This window comes from Lemur catta, chromosome 5, assembly GCF_020740605.2.
Source record: "Lemur catta isolate mLemCat1 chromosome 5, mLemCat1.pri, whole genome shotgun sequence".
NCBI lineage: Eukaryota > Metazoa > Chordata > Mammalia > Primates > Lemuridae > Lemur > Lemur catta.
Genome location: NC_059132.1, coordinates 40,467,531 through 40,488,678, shown reverse-complemented (window position 1 = coordinate 40,488,678; position 21,148 = coordinate 40,467,531). Strand labels below are relative to the sequence as shown.

At 48.6% G+C, this 21,148-nt stretch overlaps 1 protein-coding gene across 2 annotated transcripts; it reads right to left on the bottom strand.

The window, feature by feature from the left end:
* Positions 1-71: 71 nt before the first annotated feature.
* Positions 72-19,244, bottom strand: NQO2 (N-ribosyldihydronicotinamide:quinone reductase 2). 2 transcript variants are annotated; one of them, XM_045551582.1, is made up of 8 exons: positions 19,025-19,244; positions 13,213-13,380; positions 12,849-12,942; positions 11,047-11,211; positions 6,457-6,587; positions 3,934-4,047; positions 2,939-3,040; positions 72-350 (listed from the first exon to the last, which is right to left on the bottom strand). In XM_045551582.1, the coding sequence occupies exons 3-8, from the start codon at positions 12,853-12,855 to the stop codon at positions 174-176; spliced, it is 696 nt and encodes a 231-aa protein (XP_045407538.1). In that variant the 5' UTR covers positions 12,856-12,942; positions 13,213-13,380; positions 19,025-19,244; the 3' UTR covers positions 72-173. The 2 variants fall into 2 exon arrangements, with proteins under 2 accessions (XP_045407538.1, XP_045407537.1); XM_045551581.1 differs by lacking the exon at positions 13,213-13,380.
* Positions 19,245-21,148: the final 1,904 nt, after the last annotated feature.

Genomic DNA, 21,148 nt, shown 5'->3' with positions numbered 1-21,148 from the left:
GCTGATTATTGAAATGATTGATCGGGCCCTATAAAACGCTCAAGACACTCATTCATCTACTTCATTAAATGTTTCCAGTTTGCTATACTGTAATTTTATTTCATGACTGCATTTCCCTTTGCACACGCTTGGGTCTCCTAGTGTGTTGCTCACAAGATGTGCACGTGGCACAGTCACTGCCCGAAGTACCACGGGGGCGTGCAGGCGATGGGCTCCTCCTCCCAGATGGTCTTCAGCCTCCGGGCCCACGCAGCCACCATCCCCTTTCTTTCCTCTTCTGATGCCATCTCAGGAGCAAAACTGATCTGAGCGGCAAGGACTTTAAATCCACAGAAGTGCAACGCACCGTGCTACAGCCACAGGAAAGGAAGGAACTGATTAGAAACTATGCCTTTTACCTACGCTTTGGTTAGACGATTAAAGGAGGGAAGTGGTAAGAAGCAAACCTTCAAAAAATTATAAAACAACTTTAAGGCTACAAGGTAACTGAAAATTAAACTTCCCTATGACTTAGGAATTGGGGCTTTATGAGTGAGGTGAAGAACTTGGGGTAGCTGGAATTTCCAAATTCTATTTTTTTTTTTTCTTTAAGAGATGGGTCTACCTATATTGCCCAGGCTGGACTTGAACTCCTGGGCTCAAGCAATCCTCTCACCTTGGCCTCCTGAGTAGCTGGGACTACAGGCACATGCCACAATGCCTGGCTTCCAAATTCTATTCTTATAATTGAGATTAACCTGCAATCTTTGCTACTGAATCAGACACTAAACATCACGACTTTGATTGATTAGGCAAATTATGGTACATTCATACTACGGATTACTCTAAAATGAGGTTATTCTAGCTATAATGTGCCACCATGGAAGGTTATTCAAATGAAATGAAATGATATTTGTCAAATGGAAACAGCAACAAATTTTAAGCAGTATTTTTGGTACAAAATTTATGCAAAAGGATAATAAACATAATAAAAATTATGTATGTAAGAATTTATGGGGTATAAGAAAATAATTGTCAAAAGTGGTTATTTCTGAGATGGGGGATTAAGGGGACTTTCTCTTTTTCTATTTCATATTGCCTCATTTTTTTGCTATGATATATACTTTTGCAAACTAAAAAAATGTAAAGATTCCTTTGTTCCTTCTCCATTCCTACTGCTTCACTTGACCAGCCTTAAAAAATGATAATAAATAAAAATAAAAAATAAAATAAAGATTTTTCAAAGCAAGAAGAATTGAAGCTTGGCTATGACATGTAAGAGGTCAGCTGGCCTGTGAAGGGACAATTGTAAACTATCTCTCCTTCAGGTGGTATCACTAATTGGAATCACATGCTTTCTCCTTTCAAAGAAGACCACTTTTTTATAGAAATCTCACGCTCAGGCCTCTGCATTACTGCCTTTAAAACCTGCACCTGTGCCAGGCCTGCCCGTCAGGTGGGGAGTGAGAGGCCCACACGCCACTTTCTACATTTTTGTTCTCAGAAAACGTGACTTTATTACTGGAAACCAGCTAAAAAAAAATTATGATCAGTAGGAGAAAACAGAAAATGGTCTGGGTAAAAAAATAATATTCAGAAATCAACAGCCTTCATAAACCAAAGTAGATTAGACGATATAACCGAAGACGAGTCCCATTCCTAACAGCAAACAACAACGGTAAAGGACGAGCTTAAAAATAAGCATGCGGCCGGGCGCGGTGGCTCACGCCTGTAATCCTAGCACTCTGGGAGGCCAAGGCAGGTGGATCGCTCGAGGTCAGGAGTTCGAGACCAGCCTGAGCAAGAGCGAGACCCTGTCTCTACTAAAAATAGAAAGAAATTATCTGGTCAACTAAAATATATATATAGAAAAAATTAGCCGGGCATGGTGGCGCATGCCTGTAGTCGGGAGGCTGAGGCAGAAGGATTGCTTGAGCCCAAAAGTTCGAGGTTGCTGTGAGCTAGGCTGATGCCACGGCACTCACTCTAGCCTGGGCAACACAGCGAGACGCTGTCTCAAAAAAAAAAAAAAAAAAAAGCATGTGCTTTGGCTACATGAAGAAAAATCTTAACGTTTGGAAAAGACACAGGGTTAACTTCTCTGATACAGAAAGGGTGCCGACATCCCGACAGGCACGTGGGCAGGGCTCTGGAGGGCGTTCACAGAAAAGGGACGATGCCTACTTTTTAAAGCAAGCTCATAAACCCCCAGATTCAAGTCCTCCTCCTGCCTTGACAAACAGAACAGCTGCGCGTTAGGTTTCTGGGTCTCCCAGGGTCCCTAACCTGGGCCTGCTCCCCCGACTCCAGCCCTGCCCTGCACGGGGTGCTTCATGGACACCCGGCCTGACTGAACTGCTCTGCCCTGCCCCTTGGCAGACGGCTGCCCCTCGGGCCCAGGCAGCACGGACCCCACCTAGGGGACCAGGCCTGGGATGGGGCTGGGGACTGGGAGGTGGCTCCACGGACCCCTCGCCCGGGCGGAGTCGCCATGGCCAGCAGAGGCCAGCACGAGGCCATCCAGAATGCAGGGCCCAGGTGCCTCCTGCCAGGGTCCAAGGAAGGCGCTGCCTTCCCCAAGCACTGCCGCAGCCACGTGGACAGCTCTCTACCCGGCCGCTGGGCCTGCCACACACGCAGGGCCACCTGGGGACATTCTGCTTACCACAGGGCAGACATCAGCCAAGCGGGTTTGGCTTAGCTTCTGCCCAAACAATATCAAAGGCTATAATTACGACATGTCCTTTCCCTATCGGCCAAAATTATAAAGGACAAAATGTTATATGATTTTTTTGTACCCAGGAGTCATTAAAATGGTGTGGATCATCAAGCTTCCATCACATCTCATCTTAGCCCTCAGGGAGCTGAAGGCGTGTGTGTACGGTATGCGTGTGCGTGCATGAGTGCGCGTGTGCGCGGCGGGCCAATGCAGCAAGGGAGCCAGGCGCAGCTCGTCTACCTGGAGCGGCCACAGGAAGTATCGAAAATCTCCGCTGACTCCTGCCTTCGAGTACATCTCGGCCGTGCCTCCTGTGGTCAGGGACAGGAGGGCTAATTTATCCTGCAGGGGAGAAAGCAAGGCGTCCGTGTGGGCTCCAGGAGAGGGTGGAAATGCTATCGTGACCCCAGCACAAAGGCTTGTCCTGGCCAGCAGGGAAGACGTGAGGTCAGCGTCCTCTGGGGATGGACGAATGGAACAATCCCACCTTCAGCAAGCCCACGCTCGGGTGACAACTGCACCCCAACAGGAGGGGGCAATGGGACAATTGGAGCCAACCGACCAAACAACTGTGACAGCTCTAACACGCCCGGGTTTCAGGCAGAAAGCAGGAACAGGACTTGGGGGGAGGCCAGCAGTGCCCGGCACCCGGAGCCACTCGGGCAATGGCAGCATCATTCACGGTCCTAGACAGATCTTTGTTCCTTGGTCTGTTTTCCTTACATGCAACTATTCTCTGACTTTTTTTAGAATTAAAAAAATACATTTCTTTTAGTAAGAAGTTCACAGCCACACGTGTGGTGCATCCACCAGGCTCCATGCACCGCTCGCCCTGCAGTGTGGGTGTCATGTCATTCTGTCTCACAGGGAGGCACGGGGAGCTCAGGGCGTGACCTTGTGTGAGGTCAGGGCTGGCTTTTGCCACAGAGGAGACGCCCTGTCTGGGACCGGCGGTGGCTGCCATGTGGCCACGTCAAGTTGCCTACTGCCACCCTCGCCCACCCCCTGTCCAGCCCCTTCTCTGCCACGTATCAGTAGCTCTCACTAGACGATAACTCCATGATTTCAGGAATGACGCTTTGCTCATCTGTGTGCATCACACAGTGCTTTGCACATGGTAGGTGCTCAATCGATATTTGCTTAAAAAAATAAAAGGAAACTAGAAGTTCAACTTGAAAGACGCCCCTCTTCCCCACTCCAATAGTCTGCAGTGATCCAGATCCCAGAGCACATACCTTGAGAAAACCGGCATCGTAGAACTCGGGGATGTCGAAGGCAAAGCCCTGGCAGAGCACCCTGTCCATCCAGCCCTTGAGCACGGCCGGCACGCTGAACCAGTACAGCGGGAACTGCGGGAGGGACACAGGGGGACCCTTGCTGCTGCGGGCCCCAGGGCTTCGTACTCAGTCCGTCTGCTGACTCAGAACGAATCCCGCTGTCCTCTGCCCGGGCAGCTGGGCAGGTGAGGGCAACCCACATGCTCAGCCTGAGAGGTGCAGTGTGGATGGGGGCGGGGCGGAATTGACAATGGTCCTGGTCACTGCTGGGGTGGGTCTGAATCCCCCACGACAGCCCCTGATGCTGGTCCCCGGGCAGGCAGGGAGGGGTGAGGAGCTCTGCGGGACGGGACACTGGCTTTGGGGCAGCAGTCTCTGTGACCGAGACAACCAAGAGGAAGGGTGTGGAAAAGAGTGTGCCCCTTCCCGTGCCTGGGGTGAACCGGGGTGAGGTGTTAGCTTCTGGGGGGCAGACTGAGTCAGGCGCTGAGCAGCTGTGGTTTTGACACAAACCAAAGCCTTATGCTCAGATTCCTCACACCAGCAGTAAGATCTCCCCAACTCCACTGGGTCCCACCGAAGCCCTAACATCATATCCAGTGGTACCGTCTAGGAAGGGAAATAAACACATGCAATCAACAGTTACCAAAAGTGGAAGCCCATGTTCCGTGTGCTTTCAATATAAATCAAAATCAGGATCTGGCAATGAAATCCAAGCTCCACAACCTACTGCTGTGTGATGCTGGCAAGTTACTTGACCTCTCTGTGCCTCCTTTTCCTGATTTGTCAAATAGGGGTACTAACAGTTTGTAGCTCACAGCATTGTGGTGAGGATTCAAGGACACAATACAGTGCCTGGAACAGAATGCCCAGAGCAGAAATGCTCAGTGAGTGGTGGGCTCTGCTAACAGCAGTAGTAGTGATGAATGAAATTTTTACTAGTGTTGAATGAAAAAAATAAACTTACAATGCAAAGTCTCTGGACAAAGTACCAGAAAAAGAGGGAAGGCAAGGAGAGAAGAAACATGAAATGAGATGGAACAAAAGAAAGACCATTAGAGAAGAGTTCAGTGTTGGCTTACCCCAGCCACCCAGTTATGGGGTGGAGCAGGTAGGTGGGGCAGGGAGAAGTGGGCCCTGCGTGGTTGGCCAACACCAGGGGGATAGGAGCCCAGTGAGAGAGCTGACCACAGCTCTGCTGGGACCATGTGGCTCAGGACACAGGCCCATCATGCCAGCATGACTATTAAGTGTGCATGATGAACCGTATGGTACTTAGGTCTAAGGCACTGTGGGTCTACCCGTGTATGTTAGGATAAAGGAACATCCTGCACTTGGGCCAGAGTAGCGTCTCAAGGTGGCTTGTTAAAGAGAGGGCTGGCGTCAGGAAGGGGTGCACAGAGGCAGGCCTGGGCAGGGGTGAAGCATCCCTCCTCCTACATACACGGGTTGCTTTTGTGAAGGGTTTGGGAACCATGACAACCTCCGCCTTACCCACACGAGGGGCTCTGCACCCACCGTAAGGACAGTGGTCTTCTCCCACCCACGCCCTGCCCTCAAGCAGGGCAGAGAACAGAGGCAATCTGGACCCATCAGATTCCTTGTTTCAAAACTCTGGATCTAGGGAACCCAGGCCCTGGCATGCAGGAGAGAGGACCAGGCTGCGGGGAGAAGCAGACGGGAATGTGAGGAGGACAGCAGAGGTGCTCCTGCCTCGGGGGACATTATCCCCAAATCCCAGCCGCAGCTCTGCCCTTGGGGTCCAGGAGATCCAAGAAACCACAGCCCTTATGATAAACTCGCCTTTCTTTCTAGCTCAACTTGGATTTCTGTCAACCCAATTCCCTCAAAGGGCACGTGTTTACATGGCTGCCAGGCTTATGGTCACATCTGTGACTGCACGCATTCTCCTCTGGGTGGCAGGAAGTGGCCTTAATGAGTCAGCGTTCCTAGAGGCTGTTTTGTGGGGCAGTTCTCTCCTCCTTGTGAACAAATACATGGAGGGTGGCGGAGGTTCAGGGAGGTGAAACAACCAGTGAGAGGATAGAAACCAAAGATTTTCCTCTCAATGATCAAGATATTTAAGGCAAGAGTTGCATTTGGCTGGATTGCCCCTGCTGACCACTCGTGTAGGCAAATTGGCATGTCTGGGGGTGGGGGCTACAGGAGAATGGAAGCAAAAGGTCTGGCAGGATCCAGACATTTTTTGGACCATTGGGCTAATGGATAAATCCTTCATTTCTATTTACCTGGGGTCAGGATTTTGAGTGAGTGATACTGGCTACATAGATCTCTTTATCCAACTAGGTAAATTGCTGAACTAGTGTTGTAAGTAGGTAAAGTGTTACAACCGGGTTACAACACTCAAGTGTACAAATGTGCAAAAAACATTGATACCACTTCTAGGAGGAGCCCCACACTCAACGTTAGGAAAGAGTTTGTACACAGATGACTCTGATTCACTATATTGGAAAAACAAACCTGAAATATCACTAGATCAGCTTCCTGAACCTTTTTCTGCTCCTCAGTGATGTCGCTGGCCAGAGATCTCTTCTTGTAGGCTTCATAGACTTCCACCCCGTAATTGAACAGCTCAGGATTGGAGAGAGCACCTGGGGAGGAAGAGGCCAAACGCTGTCACTGGCAGGTGCATGTCTGCAGCCCGTCCCAGCCGTCGCACTAGTGCTGTGTGTACCTGGGCTCCTCCAAGCACGCCAGGCACTCCTTCAACCTGACCAGGCGCTGCACCCTGGGGCCAGGCTAGGGAAGGAGCGAGAGCCTGAGCAGGGGGGGGGCCACAGACTGAGCACTTCCTCCCTAGCAGGTGCTGTGCTCTGCACATGGCCCCTTCTCATCATAACCACCAGCGAGGTCGGTGCAGTTCCCAATCCACCAGAGACAACCGAGGTCTCAGAAAAACTAGGTGGCTTGTCCAGTGCCACACGGGTTCTACATGGCAGAGGTGGGTGCAGAGGTGGGATGACCTGAGGCCCAAGTGTGGCCCAGGTGTGACCCACTAACCCACACCAGTGTGTCTGGCAAAGAGGGTGCAAAGCTGAAGCCACCTGGAGAAGAGCCACATGAGAACTGGGCCAGTAGTCCTTCAATCAAGTCGTAATTAAAAACCCTTTCAGTGTTCTTTGCATCCTCTTTTAACCTACTTGTATTTGATTTTTATTCAAAAAGTATACATTGAGTTCTTCTATGTATAAAATCCTGTCTTTACGGGAAGCCTAAGAAGGTGACCACGGGCGGCAAGAGGCTGTGTTGTGTCAGGGAGGTTGTCACCTGGAGTTTCCATGACAACACTGTGTAGCACCCAGGACCCCGTCAGGCTCTTTCCTTCTATAGCTACAAAGTTTCAAAATACCACATGGATATGTATGTTTGCACCAAAAGGTTAAGCTCGTTTGCCTCTGGGGTGTGGCTGGAGGAGGTGTCAACAGGGGCTTCTACTTTGTACCCTGTGTTCACCTATATTTAAAAATATTTTTTACCCCAAGCTTGTGTTACTTTATTCACTTAAAACTAGTGGCTCTATATCCCAGTGTTATCTATTTTTCTAGCCCCTGCTCTGCTGTTCATTAAGAGAAAATAGTTGATGGATCTATTAAAAGGGAAGAAAGAAAGTAAAGACCAAAAAAAAAAAAAAAAAAAGAAAGACAAGATGTAGACTACTGACATGAGTCCTGAAAATTGTATCTGGAGATCTAGTTAACACAGTCACAAACAGAAGGAAATTAGAGGTACTGAATACTGAAAAAGAGGAGATGAAATTATCAATATTGGCAGATTATTTGATTTCATACCTGGAAAGCCCTAGAAAATCAGCTGGGAAGTGTTACAAACAGTAAGAAGACGTGCGGCGGCCAGACACACACACAGGCATGCACAGAGATGGTCCCCTCACGTGGGAAGCAACGACCAGTTGGGAAGAATTATGAAAGATCTGCATGAAGAAAATGTCTACACACTTTCTGAGGGGGTCAAAAAAGACTTAAACAACTGAAAAGCCACATCATTTTCTTGGACTGAAGAACAGCATCATAAAAGGTCAATTCTTCCTAATTCCATTTATAAGTTTAATAGGATCTTAGCAAAAATACCATTGGGTTTCTTTTTGAATCTGAAAAGGTAATTCAAAGATTTTATGGAAAAATTAAATAAAAATAGAAAATAAGGAAAGTGAGGGTGACCTCTATCAGGTATTAAATTAAATGATTTGGCAAAATAATTAAAACCATGTGCTACATGTCCTGAGTAGATAAGGGGAAAAAACAGAACAGAAAGAAGGGAATAGAATCAAATATGTGGGAATTTAGGTCACGATGAAGGCGGCATTTTAAATCGGGGACAAATGGCTGAATCATACAATAAATGGTAATGAGCTAACTGAGTAGGTACTTAACTGGACCCACACCTCACATCATACACCAAAATAAATTTGAAATGATGAGATATTTAAATTTAAAAAGTAGAACATGATCAAATACTAGGAGAAACTAAAACTTTTAAAAATATAATCGTAGAGTTTATAGAAATATAACATAAAATCCAAAGATCATAGAAAAAAAAGATGGATCAAAAGTCAACAAAGTCAATAAAATCCTACATGGAAAAAAACCATAATAAGTAAAATCAAAATTTTTTAAAAAACAAGAAAATTAGGTAAAAAGTATTTGCAATTCACATCCCACACTATAGGCTAATTTTTTAATATATAAAAAGCTCTTTAAAATCAATCAGAAAAAGACCAACAGTCTAATAGAAAAATGAATAAGAGATAAGAACAGATATTTCACAGGAAAGAAAATATTTAATGTGTTATTAAAATATTAATATTAATAAATATAAAATACTGTAATACTGAACTTCACTTATAATGAGACAAGAACAAATGGGAACTACACCAGAGACCATCCTTCACTTGCCAGACCAGCAACTGGGAAAAAAGTGGTGACGCTGTTGGTGATGGGGGGGGAGGGGGCGGGCCGCACCACAAGCACGTGAGACATTGCTGGTGGGAGTGTAACTAGCACAACACTCACGGAAAGCAGCTTGATACCTCCTATGGAAACTAAACACACGAACTCCCTCTGACCAGCAGTTCCACTTCTAGATGTGCCTGCATACACAGGGAGACACATGTGGCCATGATTATCTATTGCAGCCTTGTTTGTATCAGCAAAAGATCAGAAGCACCTTATAACACACTTCAGTAGGGGCTACTCAAGCTATGACAACACAGCCATACAAGGGAAGACTTTGCAGTGGTAAAAAGGAAAGCAATGTGAAACACAATGAGTATAACATGCTACCATTTCTGTAAAAAGCAGAGAGAAAATGGAGAATACCCTGATATTCCAATTTGTTGGCATATAGTTGATTCAGAATCAGCCAGGCGCGGTGGCTCACACCTGTAATCCTAGCACTCTGGGAGGCCGAGGCGGGTGGATTGCTCGAGGTCAGGAGTTCGAGACCAGCCTGAGCAAGAGTGAGACCCCCGTCTCTACTAAAAATAGAAAGAAATTATCTGGCAAACTAAAATATACATAGAAAAAATTAGCCGGGCATGATGGCGCATGCCTGTAGTCCCAGCTACTCAGGAGGCTGAGGCAGTAGGATCGCTTGAGCCCAGGAGTTTGAGGTTGCTGTGAGCTAGGCTGACGCCATGGCACTCACTCTAGCCCGGGCAACAAAGCGACACTCTGTCTCCAAAAAAAAAAAAAAAAGAATAGTTTCCAATGATTCTTTGTATTTCCCTGGTCTCAGTTGTCTCCTTTTTCCCGTAAGATTTTCTTCTCTCTTTTTTCCTTAGTCTTGCTAAAGGTTTGTCACTTTTGTTTATCTTTTCAAATACCAACTTTTCGTTCCATTGATTTTGATTCATTCTGCTGTTGAGAACCTCTAAATGAATTTTTCAGTTCATTAAAGGTACTTCTCAGTTCCAAGATTTGTTCAGTGTTTTTTATTATTTCAATCTCTATTAAATTTTTCTGACAATTTCTGAATTGCTTTTCTGTGTTATCTTGGAAATCACTGAGTTTCCTTAAAACTACTCTTTTGGACTTTCGGTCAGAGTATTGCCATCTTATTAGGGTCAGTCATTGGTTGTGTGCTTTGTGTTTGGGAAGGTCATGGATCCCTATTTGCTATTGTTTTTGTGGATGTGTGTCCATGCCTTTGTATTAAAGGACTATCTATGTATTTACTTCAGTCCTCTCTGTCTGGCTTGTTTTGGTTTTTATTGGATACGTTTGCTAGAGACTCTTTGCCATTTACCTATTGAATTTCTTTTCTTCCCCCCACTAGGTTGCTGCCTCCTTTTCAGCACTAGATGGTACCTTAAGCCCAGCTTTGCCTCAGCTCTAGTAAATGATTTAAGCGCTGCCTGTCCCAAATGGAGGTGGTCCCACAGGGGCTGTCTGGAGTGTGGGAAGGATGGCTAGGGGCTCCTGCCCAAGGGACCTACGGAGTGAACCGCCTCCAGCATGGTGCTGAACAACCACTCTGATTTGGCGTCTCCTTTGGCCAAGGTACAGAGCACAGTTTCCAGGGCTGGGCATGGTAGTCCTGCCTCCCCACTTGTTTCTGGCTGTTCTCAGGAATAGTTCTCCCTTCAGGTACTCCCAGTGCTTCCTGTGGGGTGAGGCAGGGACAGGTCTCCTGCGAGGGAACCCAAGACAACAGGGAAGCTGGTTGTCCATCGAGATCTCACGTTTTCCAATGTAGAAACTGTGGGTTGGGGGGAAAATTTCCACAAGCTTGGTGCTGGGCATATTGGGAAGGGGGTGTTGCAGACATGAAAGTTCAATTCTCTTACCATCTGCTTGGAGTTTTTTCACTTCCCTGTGGCCCTGGGAGCTACCTCATCCTGGTACTTGAGTTCTGGGATATTGCTGGTGATAATCTCAGTGCTACAGGTTTTTTTTTTTGGCTTTCTGTGGGGGCTAGGGGAGTGAAACCAGCTTGTTTCTAGCTGCCCTTTTGGAATCAGAAGTCAACATGTTTTTAATTAACACAAAGAAGAAAGTTAAAAAAAAACAACAGAGAGTTGCCCCCATGACTCACCAGTGATGTCTTTCCTTGTGGCCCTCGGCTCAAAGTCCATGGCGTACAGGTCAGACACAGCGACCGCGCAGCCCTGCTTGCGCAACTCGTCCACGGCCACGTTCTTCAAGGTGCCGTTGAAAGACCGGGGCTCTTGGTGTGCATAGACAATGAGCACTTTCTTACCTACATGAACAGAAGAAACGGTTCCCCTTGAAGAGCAACTTCTCTATGTCAAAATTCAACGAAGACTAAGGTGAAAATTAAATGTTTCAGTGCATTATGGTGCTTGAAGCAAAGAAATGCCAATGAGTGGCAGTTTTAAAGCAACGGACTTTTTTTATTCAGTTGTATCCCAGCTCATCATTACTTGGGTTTACCAACGCATGAAAACACAATGGGCCAAATTATGTCTCCTCAAAAATACCACCACTAAATTCTTCAAAAGACTGATCTAATTTATTTAGCCCCTGTGAAAAGGTTTAGGCCTGCACCCTAACATCAAAATTAAAAAGCTGCTGGAACCAATCTTCTATGCAACCTACATTGGCAGGCATCAGCCACCGGCACCTTTCGGTCTGGCCCGGTCTGCTTCCACCTCCTCCACGTTCATCAAAACCTGACACGTAAGCAAAGCATGAAAATGGAAACCCTTGATCCCAGGGGAAGGCAGGGCTACTGCGAGTCCGTCTGTCAGTGTTGAGACTGAGGACAAAGTGCAGGCACCAGCCGTACCATCAACCCCGGGGGCCTCGGAAGCAGTGTTTTCCTCACTCAGGAGAGTCTGCGAGATTCTGTACTGATTGCTTCCTGGAGGCAGTGTGGTGATTTGCTTAATTAAATATACCCTGGTAACATCTAAAAAGATGTTAAACTCTTGATTTAAAATTTTCAGTCTAGGACCTTAAAAAGAAAATAGAGGTTTGAAGCCAACAGTTTCAGGGCATTCAGCTGAGTGTAAAGGTTGAATTCCATGAGTTAGATTAATAGTTAACACTTTTATTTTGCTTTCTCAGACTCCTGTGTTATAAAGGAATTCGAGTTGCGGGCTTAACAGGAAAATGGATACAAATGAAATACCCACAACGAGGTTTCTCAACTGGGGACTATGTTGCCTGTCAGGGGACATTTCTCAACATCTGGAGATATTTTTGGTTGTCACAACTGGTGTGGGAGGAGTGCTACTAGCATCTGATGGGTAGGGGCCAGGGCACTGCTAAACATCTCACAGTGCGCAAGCCTGACCCCACGACGAAGGATTATCTGGCCCATGATGTCAGTGACAAGGTTAAAAATCCTAATCTACACTACAATATATAGAATAAGGTGAATCTGTGTGTTCTATAATGAAAGGATTTCCACGTTATATTGCTGAATGAAAAAAATGAAGTTGCAAAATTATGTGTGTATGTGTGTGCACATGTGTGTGTGTATGTGTATATGTGTGTGTGCATGTGCGTGTGTGTGTGCATGTGCACATTATAAGCAATCACAAGAGTAAAGATGGAACCACACCAAGTTTTTGACCAAGGCACCTCCTGGGGGTCATTCAATCAACAACTACTCTGGGGCAGCATGTCCCAGGGGTGAGTTCAGGGAGAGGAGGCAGAGAAAAGACAGGACCGGCAAGGCCCCACTTTTGAGGAACTTACATTCTGGAGGGGGTGAAATGGACAACAAAACAAGTGAGAAGAATTCCAGATAGTGGTCCATGTAATAAACAAAACAGGTTTATACACTTCCATGTTGTTTGGACTTTTTTACAACAAACAATGTCTTCAATTTCTCATGAAAAGTCTGCGTCCCCCATGACTACTGGTTACCTGCCATGCTGTAGTACGACAGATCCTTCCTCTCCGACTGAGCGGGTGGCCCGGGCTTTCAGCTGCGGTCACTCTCCTCCGAGAGCCCCACGATCTGGAAGAGAAAAGGAACATGAGGGAGGTGGATGTGCCATGGCCGGGCCTCGCCACAGCTTCCTGCAGGACGTGCAAACGCATCAGAGAAAAGGCATCTCCACATAGGCAAGGAAGCATCTGGAGAGTTAGGTCTCGGAGCACAAAGCATGCAGGATGCCAAACCACTCCTTCTGTGTTGCTGTGGTTGAGGGAACTCAGAACCTTCTGTGAAGGCAGCCATGGAGAAGAGGACCTGGGAAATAAGCCAGGTAGGAAGCAGGAGTTGTACCTCCTTGGCCTTCCTGTCTCCCTTAAGTGTCCTCTTCAGATGACAAAGGGAGCTGAGCAGAGGAGGCTCGCGGTGCGAGCTGCCACCCCACAGCTAGCTGCCTGGATGCCTCGGCTCTGCTGGGAAGACGAGGGGATGGCAGTGGGTGTTGCTAGGCCTCTTCCTCACCTGAAAGAAAGGGAGTTGGTTTCGACCTGGTTTCCAACCTGAGGTGTCAGAAGTTCCTCCAAGGAGGCAGTGTAGGCCAATGGAGACCTCCTGGTCAGATGGACTTGGCCTCGGTTCCAGCTCTGCCATTGGTAACTGCGGGCCCTGCAGCACATGCCTTTGCCTCTCTGTGCCTCAGCCTCCTCCTTGACAAAGTCACAGCATGGCCCAAGACTAAGAGAGACTGTCTGTATGTGTGGTGGCTGGCACACACTAGGGCTCAGGGAAAATGCTGGTTTTCCCCGGGGGCCTCAAAGGTTGTGTCTTTAACCCCAGTAGCCATCTCTGAAATAACTGGCTTCCTTCTGAGAGAGACAGGATATTTCCAACAAACCTATTCTTGTTGCCGAAAAAACAGCTCAGATAAAACTCAATGCCAAAAACCAAATAACTCAATTTTAAAAAGGGCAAAGGACCTGAATAGACATTTCTCCAAAGAAGATATATGAATGTCCAACAGGCACGTTAAAAGATGATTGACATCACTCATCATTACAGAAATGCAAATCAAAACTACAGTGAGATACCACCTTGCACCCATTAGAATCGTCACTCTCAAACAAACAGAAAATAACAAGGATTGATGAGAATGTGGAGAATTGGAACCTTGTGCACAGTTGGGGAAAATGTGAAATGGTGCATCCGCTGTAAAAAACAGTATGGAGGCGCCTCAAAAAATTAAAATGAGAGTCACCATACAATCCAGCAATTCCACTTCTAAGTAGGAACTCAAAAGAATTGAAAGCAGAGTCTCAAAGAACCATTTGTTCACTCACGTTCATAGCAGCATTATTCACAATAGCTAAAATGTGAAGCAACCCAAGTCTATCAACAGATGAATGAATAAGCAAAATGTGGTCCATCCATATAATGGATTATTACTCTTCCTTAAAAAGGAAGGAAATTCTGACACACGGTACAACATGGATGCGCCTTGAGGACATCATGCTCAGTGAAATAAGCCAGACACAGAAAGATAAATACTGTGTGATTCCGTGTATACAAGGTTCCTAGAGGAGTCAAATTCATAGAGACAGAAAGTAGAATGAGGGTTTCCAGGGGCTGGTGGTGTGTGTGGGTGGAGTGAAAAGTTAGTGTTTAATGGATACAAAGTTTCAGTTTAGCAAGATGAAAATAGCTATGGAGATGGATGGACGTGATGGTTGCACAACATTATGAATATACTTAATGCCACTAAGCTACAAACTTAAAAATGGTTAAGATGGTAAAATTTTATGTTAAGTGTATTTAACCATGATAAAAAAATTGCGGAAAACCCAAACAACTCAGAGCATGTGACTGGGGTTAGGGTGAAGACACTGCATGCTGCAAGTTGTGCCCAAATGACAAGTTTAAAATAACAGTGCATCTTTACGGGATAATAAAAAGAACAGAGAAATGCAGAAGTTGAGCTTATCCCCGCTGCAGCTGAAACCTGGGGCAGGGCCTGCGTTTGCATCTGCAGGGCCCACTCCCCACCTCCAGCCGTCCAGAAGCGCTGTGCAGGGCCGGGTCTGCAGAACACTGCCGAGCAGCGAGGGGTGCACAGCAGCGGGCTCTACAAGATGGGTGCCCTGTGGACAGAAAGGAAAAGAGGCTTCCACCACCCTGGCTGGGGAGCTAAGTCGGAGGGCAGTCCTGGGACTTACAGAGGGGGGTGCTGTCACTGCCAAGAGGGAGCAGACAGCTCTGATCACTCCAAACACCCTCACACCACAAAGGTGAGTTAAAGTCCTTTCCCATTCACTTGACTATTGACTGCCTCTTTGGCTATCCAACATCCCCTCCTCATTCCTTAGGAACACACCCTGAATTTATTCAGGGAGTTAACGTGCCCAGGTAAAGATCACATCTCCCCAGCCTCCCCTGTAGTCAGGGGTGGCCAGTGAGGTGTGAGCAGAAGTCACTGGGTGGGGCTTCTAGGAAATGTCCTTAAGGAGCTGACTCAGCTGGGGGGGTGAGGGGAGGTGCCATTTTGGCCCTTGTCACTGGCCTTCCTCCTAGCTGGACTGTGGAATAGGAGGGCAGAGTCAGTCATCCAGGGACAGAGGCTATACACGGAGGATGGGGAGCAGAAATACAAATGGAACCTGGGTTCCCGATGCCTTACTGGAGAGGCAAGATGGTTCTGGACTACCAACCTCCGGATATTTTCACTTTGGTTTTTTTCATGCAGTAATATTTGCAGTGGCATTTAATCTGTGGGGAGGGCCATGGACTGTCAGTTTGGAACCACATAAGCCCTCAAGGTACGTTTTGTGTCCAAGCACTTTAGTGTGTTCAAGCCAGAGCACAGGAGAATGTGGGAGAGGTCACATTCATGCGTTCAAAGTTCAGGGGGGTTTCTATTACGACAACAGCAACACAATGGTGAACCTAAAGCTGGGCAGTGAGGAAGGAAAGAAAAAAGAAAGTGTGTGATGACAGATGGTATTGTTTGAAACAAAAAGTTGCACTATAAATCACAATGAAAAATATTATGTCATTAAAACAGAAGAGTTCACCTGCTCGAGGATGAGGCCTTTGGATTTCAGGCATTTGCTACCTCTTGTAAGTCCAGGGACCTGCGCTGCCCCTGCTTTCCCAGAGTTATTAGTACCAGAGCACATGTCGTGAGAGACATAGTTGTCCCATTGCTGAGGCTGAAATCCTGGATGTTCTCAGCAGCACAATTGTGGAAATGAAGCTCGCAGCAAGCATGTCTCTAGCTCCCCAGAGGCCACTCCTCAAAGCCTGCTGATGAGGCAGGTTTCCAGGATCCACTGTCCCTGGGCTAGCTGCTGACACCAACACCTCAGGCAGTGAGAAATACGGCTGTAACTTACAGCAGGGGCCAAAAGGGCAAGTCATGAAAGGCATCGTGTGGCTCATCGCAGTAAGAGAAACAGCACAGAGTTAATGACTCAGCTAGGAGGCTTTGCAGTCTTGGTAGACAGACATTGCCTTGAGGTTTAGCTTGTAGAAAGTGAACTTCGGCCATCAGAGAGTGTGTGTAAAAAGTGCACATGGAAGCCTGAGAAAAGCACAGGGCAACAGAAGTCGTGTTGTTGAGTCAGATAGGATGGCCCCTCTGGTGATTCCCTGAGCATCACTTAGCACGGCAGCTCATAGCCTGGCCCACCTGCTCAGCTTCCCTCTAAAGTCTATCGTGAGCATTTTAGGAGGCCGAGGCAAGAGGATCACTTGAGGCCAGGAGTTCGAGACCAGCCTGAACAACATAGCAAGACCCCATCTCTACAAAAAATTTAAAAATTAGTTGGGCATAGTGATGCATACCTGTAGTCTCAGCTGTTTGGGAGGTTGAGGCAAGAGGATCACTTGAGCACAGGAGTTTAAGGTTACAGTGAGCTATGATTATGCCACTGCACTCCAGCCTCGGTAACAGAGCAAGACCCTGTCTCAAAAAAGTAAATAAATGTAAATAAAGTCTCTCATGAACCTGGGAGGTAGGCAGCTGCTAAGGAGCACAAACTATGCAGCGATCCTGAGGCCAGAGCTGGTATTGGTCTAAGGTAAAACAGGTGCTCTGAAGCAAAAAAAATGGAAGAATCTAAAGCACAATTGAGAACAGGCTCCCAGGAGGGTTACAGGTCAAGTCTGAGGTGAAACTGTGAATGGAAGGTGAATATGGAGCTCAGATTCAGGCAGGTTCCAGAAAGGCTGAGGGTTTCAGACAAACTCCAGATTTCTTCACGTGAGAAATTAAACCGTGGGTTTTGTGAAAGCCACTGGAATTGACTCTATTATGATACTAGCAGTAAGTATGATGCTAACAGATATGCTCATTATTCATTCAGCCACATCCACACCTTGTTGGAGGTGACCAGGTACTGCACTGGGTGCTGAAGTGACAGTGGTGAATAAGCCAGATGAGAAAGCAACATTGTATTATACTTTTGTTGGGGTGGTGATGGGGAATAAACAAGCAGGCAAAGAAAGCAACCATAGAATTCCAGATACCAGTACACAACAGTAAAAATGGTAAATAATGGTGATCAGCAAATAAAGTATTCAGTGGATAAAATGGCAGGGATATGTTTGGTATTTTAGAGGTGGTCTAGGAAGGTGTCTCTGAGCAGGACAGTGAATGGTGACATGGAACCAGCCATGCAAAGATCTGGGGGAACAGGTGTCCAGGCAGATGGAATGGCCGTAAGGGCCTGAGGTGGGAGGTGGCCTAGGTTCAGGAAACAGCAAGAGAGCCTGTTTGGCTGGACTGTGGTTGAGAAAAGAAGAGTTCGGTGGCGGGAGATGCAAACTGAAAGATGGCAGGGGTCAGGCCCCTGGGGCTTGGGCAAGGATTTCAACCTAAGCCTAACAGAAAGCCACAGGAGTTTCTTAGGCAGGGGACTGATGTGACCTGCTTTACGTTTTAAAATGCTGCCAGTGCTTCTGCAGACTCAGGGAACACCTTATCCTGAGACTCCTAAACTGAGGGCCGAAAGACATGTTGGTTTGGATCAAATGCTTTTAATTTAAGGCCCCTAGGCAGGGCAGGCACCTTCAGTGTCCCCAAGCCTCACCACTTCCTGTGGTCTTGCTTGGCCCAGTTTACATATTTATGTCACATGCCTGGCCTGGCATTTGTGTTTGTGACTCCCTATCTCCAGTTCTCCTAGTGCTACAATAAGAAACTGAGGCCCAAAGACAGAGCAACTTGCTGAAAATAACAGACAAAAGACTCCAACCAGGTTCCTGACTCACAGTCCAGGGCACTCCAGCCTCAGGCCCGTCCCTGAGCGCCCCATCCACAGCAGTAATCTTTTCTCTTTTGTTAGAAACTACACACTTGCCCAGGCCTACAGGAAAAAGGGCCACCTGGTTATTAAACTCTGCATATCACATCAAATGGGCTTTGCTATTGTTGACGTACACAGTATTTCATCTTAATCAGCATCCAGAAGGTATTTTATGATGTTTTCACTTTGTTATTTCCTGTGCCTCTTTCCATGAGGACGGGCCCCATGCTGGACATTCTAACAGCTATACAACTTTTCATGGTGTAGTAGGTGTAGTGACACCATTGCCCACATGCCCTTTTGTGCCCATTTCCCTATTTCTGGGCACTTAGGTTACTTCCACTTTTTTTTCAAAGGATTATAGGTAGCATGGTTAGAAGTGTGTATTATTTAATACACATTCCTTTTCCCGTGTTGGTTTGGCTGAGATTTTCAGAGATTAAAGGTTAAAGAAGCTGATTTTTTCAGACTGCCACAGTGTCCTGGACAAGGGCAGCGCCAAATCACAGTGACTCAGCCGCGGGATCAGGGCAGCCCTGGGCGGTGCATCGGCCTAAACCACCGCACCCCTTTGCAAACTGACCTCGGGCTCCCGGATTCCTACGTGAAATACGGGCCGGGCGAGGGCAGACTGGATGGGATGATTCCTGGGAAGCGCTCACAGCTGGCCCCAGCGTGCGGCGGCGCACAGGCAGAGGTCCGTCCCATCACATTTTCGAAATGGTCCGTGGCCCAGGCGCAAGGAACCACGGAGCCCACGTGTCCACCGTCTGGCGGGCAAGTTAAAATCGCAGGGACCTCTCGAGCCCTGCGGTCCAGGGAACAGTCCCAGCCAAGCCCCGGGTCCCCGGTCAGAGGTCACTCACCCTCTGGCCAGCGCACGCCTGGGTAGGAGCGCCAGGCTCGGACTCGCGCCTCCCCGAGGGGCGCTCCGGCCGTCCCCTCCAGGTTACAGTCGTGCCGGGCAGAGCACGCGCAGTCGCCGGCGTGCGGGAGTTCCTCGGCTGCCCGCTCCGGAACCGGGTGCTGGCACAGACCAGGCTGAAGCTGGATCCCTGCGCCGCCGCGCTCCAAGCCCTTTTCAGTCCGGCGCCCACGCCCAGGCCCCGCCTCCGGGTAAGCGCTCCGCCCACGTCCCGCTTCCGCAAGGCGCTCCGCCCACATCCAGGCCCCGCCTCCGCACAGGCGCTCCGCCTACGCCCAGGCCTCACCTCCGGGCAGGCGCTCCGCCCACGTCCCGCTTCCGCAAGGCGCTCCGCCTACGCCCAGGCCTCACCTCCGCGCAGGCGCTCCGCCCACACCCAGGCCCCGCCTCCGCGCAGGGATTCCGCCCACGCCCAGGCCCCACCTCCGCGCAGGCGCTCCGCCCACACCCAGGCCCCGCCTCCGCGCAGGGATTCCGCCCACACCCAGGCCCCGCCTCCGCACAGGCGCTGCGTACACGCCCAGGCCCAGGACACTGGTGGGTTCCAAGGCGGTGGAAGCTGCACCAGCAGGACCTGGACCCCCGGGACGCTGTGCTGGGTGGAGCAGCGCCCAGCCATGCGCCTCCCCGTCCCGCCGCCCTCGCGGGTGTCCGGGTCGGAAAATGAGGGTCGGTGTGCTGGGCCGCGGCGCCGCCCTTGGCAGTATGAAACGAGCTCCTGGTGCACCCACAGCCTGCCTGGAACTCCGGGGCGTTAGCCGAATGAAAAAAGCCAATCCCGAAAGTTCTGCACCGCACGGTTTCGTTTCTGGAACGAACAGGTCCCGGAGGAGCTGATCGGTGGCGTCCAGTAGGGGGGAAGCGGCCGGAGCTGCGGAAGCCGCGCGGGCTGTGCGGTCGCGGCGGGGTCCTGTGCCTGGCGGACCGCGGCCAGCGTGCGGGTCGGGGTCCCGGGCTGCGGTTTTGTGAGACGTTACCACTGGGGAAAACTGGATAAGGGGTATATGCCTCAAAATAAAAAACTAAAGGGAAACGGACGCGGGGCGGCGTGGTTCCTGCCTGCGGTCCCAGCTACTCCTTAGGCAGAGGCGGGAGGATCCCTTGAGCCCAGGAGTTCGAGGCTGCAGTGAGCTCTGATCAGGCCACTCCAGCCTGCGCGACAGAGCCAGACACTGTCTCTTAAAAAAAAAAAAAAGGAGGAAAATGGTTTAAGATCAAGAACATCCTCTAGAAAGTGGAAAGTCGTGGAACCAGAGCCTGGGGGCCTTCGAGGGGGGGGAGTGGGGGAGAGTAGTGATGCTGAAATTTGGGCTACTTGTCTCTTTTTCCAGTGCTTTCTGGTTTGTGTCACCTCATTTGGCAGCCCACCTGCCACTGTGACCTCCCCAAGGCCCTCCCTAAACTCTATGCCTTGATTTCTGGTGTCCTGGGATGGCCTTATTCCAACAACAGAGCAGAAGGAAGGTTTTCCCTGTGTTCTTAAGGTTCCTAAAGAAAGTACCTGCAGCGGTTGGTTCCTGGGACTTCCCCTCTTAGATTTATGTTTATTTATTTTTGCTTTCACTCGCAGTGGCCCTTCCCCATCTTAGGATGCAGTGTTGGGCTTGGTCAGTCTGTTGATGATGTTTTCTTTGTCTTCAGAGACGGGAATATGGCCTCTCTGGGATATCCTCATGCCTTTGAGCTCCCCAGCAGGGAGCAGGCTGCTTTGTCTTGTGAGATCACAAGACAGTTTTCGTTTAGGAACGGTCCACGGGGAGCACTGGCATCTGCACGTCGATCGCGCGCATCTGTAACACAACATCACCACCTTGTGGCAGCAACGAGAAATCACAGTGTGGACTGAGCAAGCTGTAAGCTGGACTGACCTCAATTCCTGGTTCTTTTGAGTGGCGTTAAATGGAATTGTGGTTGATTCCAGGACAGTTCAGTGGGAGCCCATCCTCAAAAGAAAAACAACAGAACTTCCAGCTAATCTGGCATCAGGGGCAGAGCAATTACTGCAAACAAATAAGATGTGATCATATTTGTATCCCGAGTTAGAGGAGGAGGTCATGCTATTAAA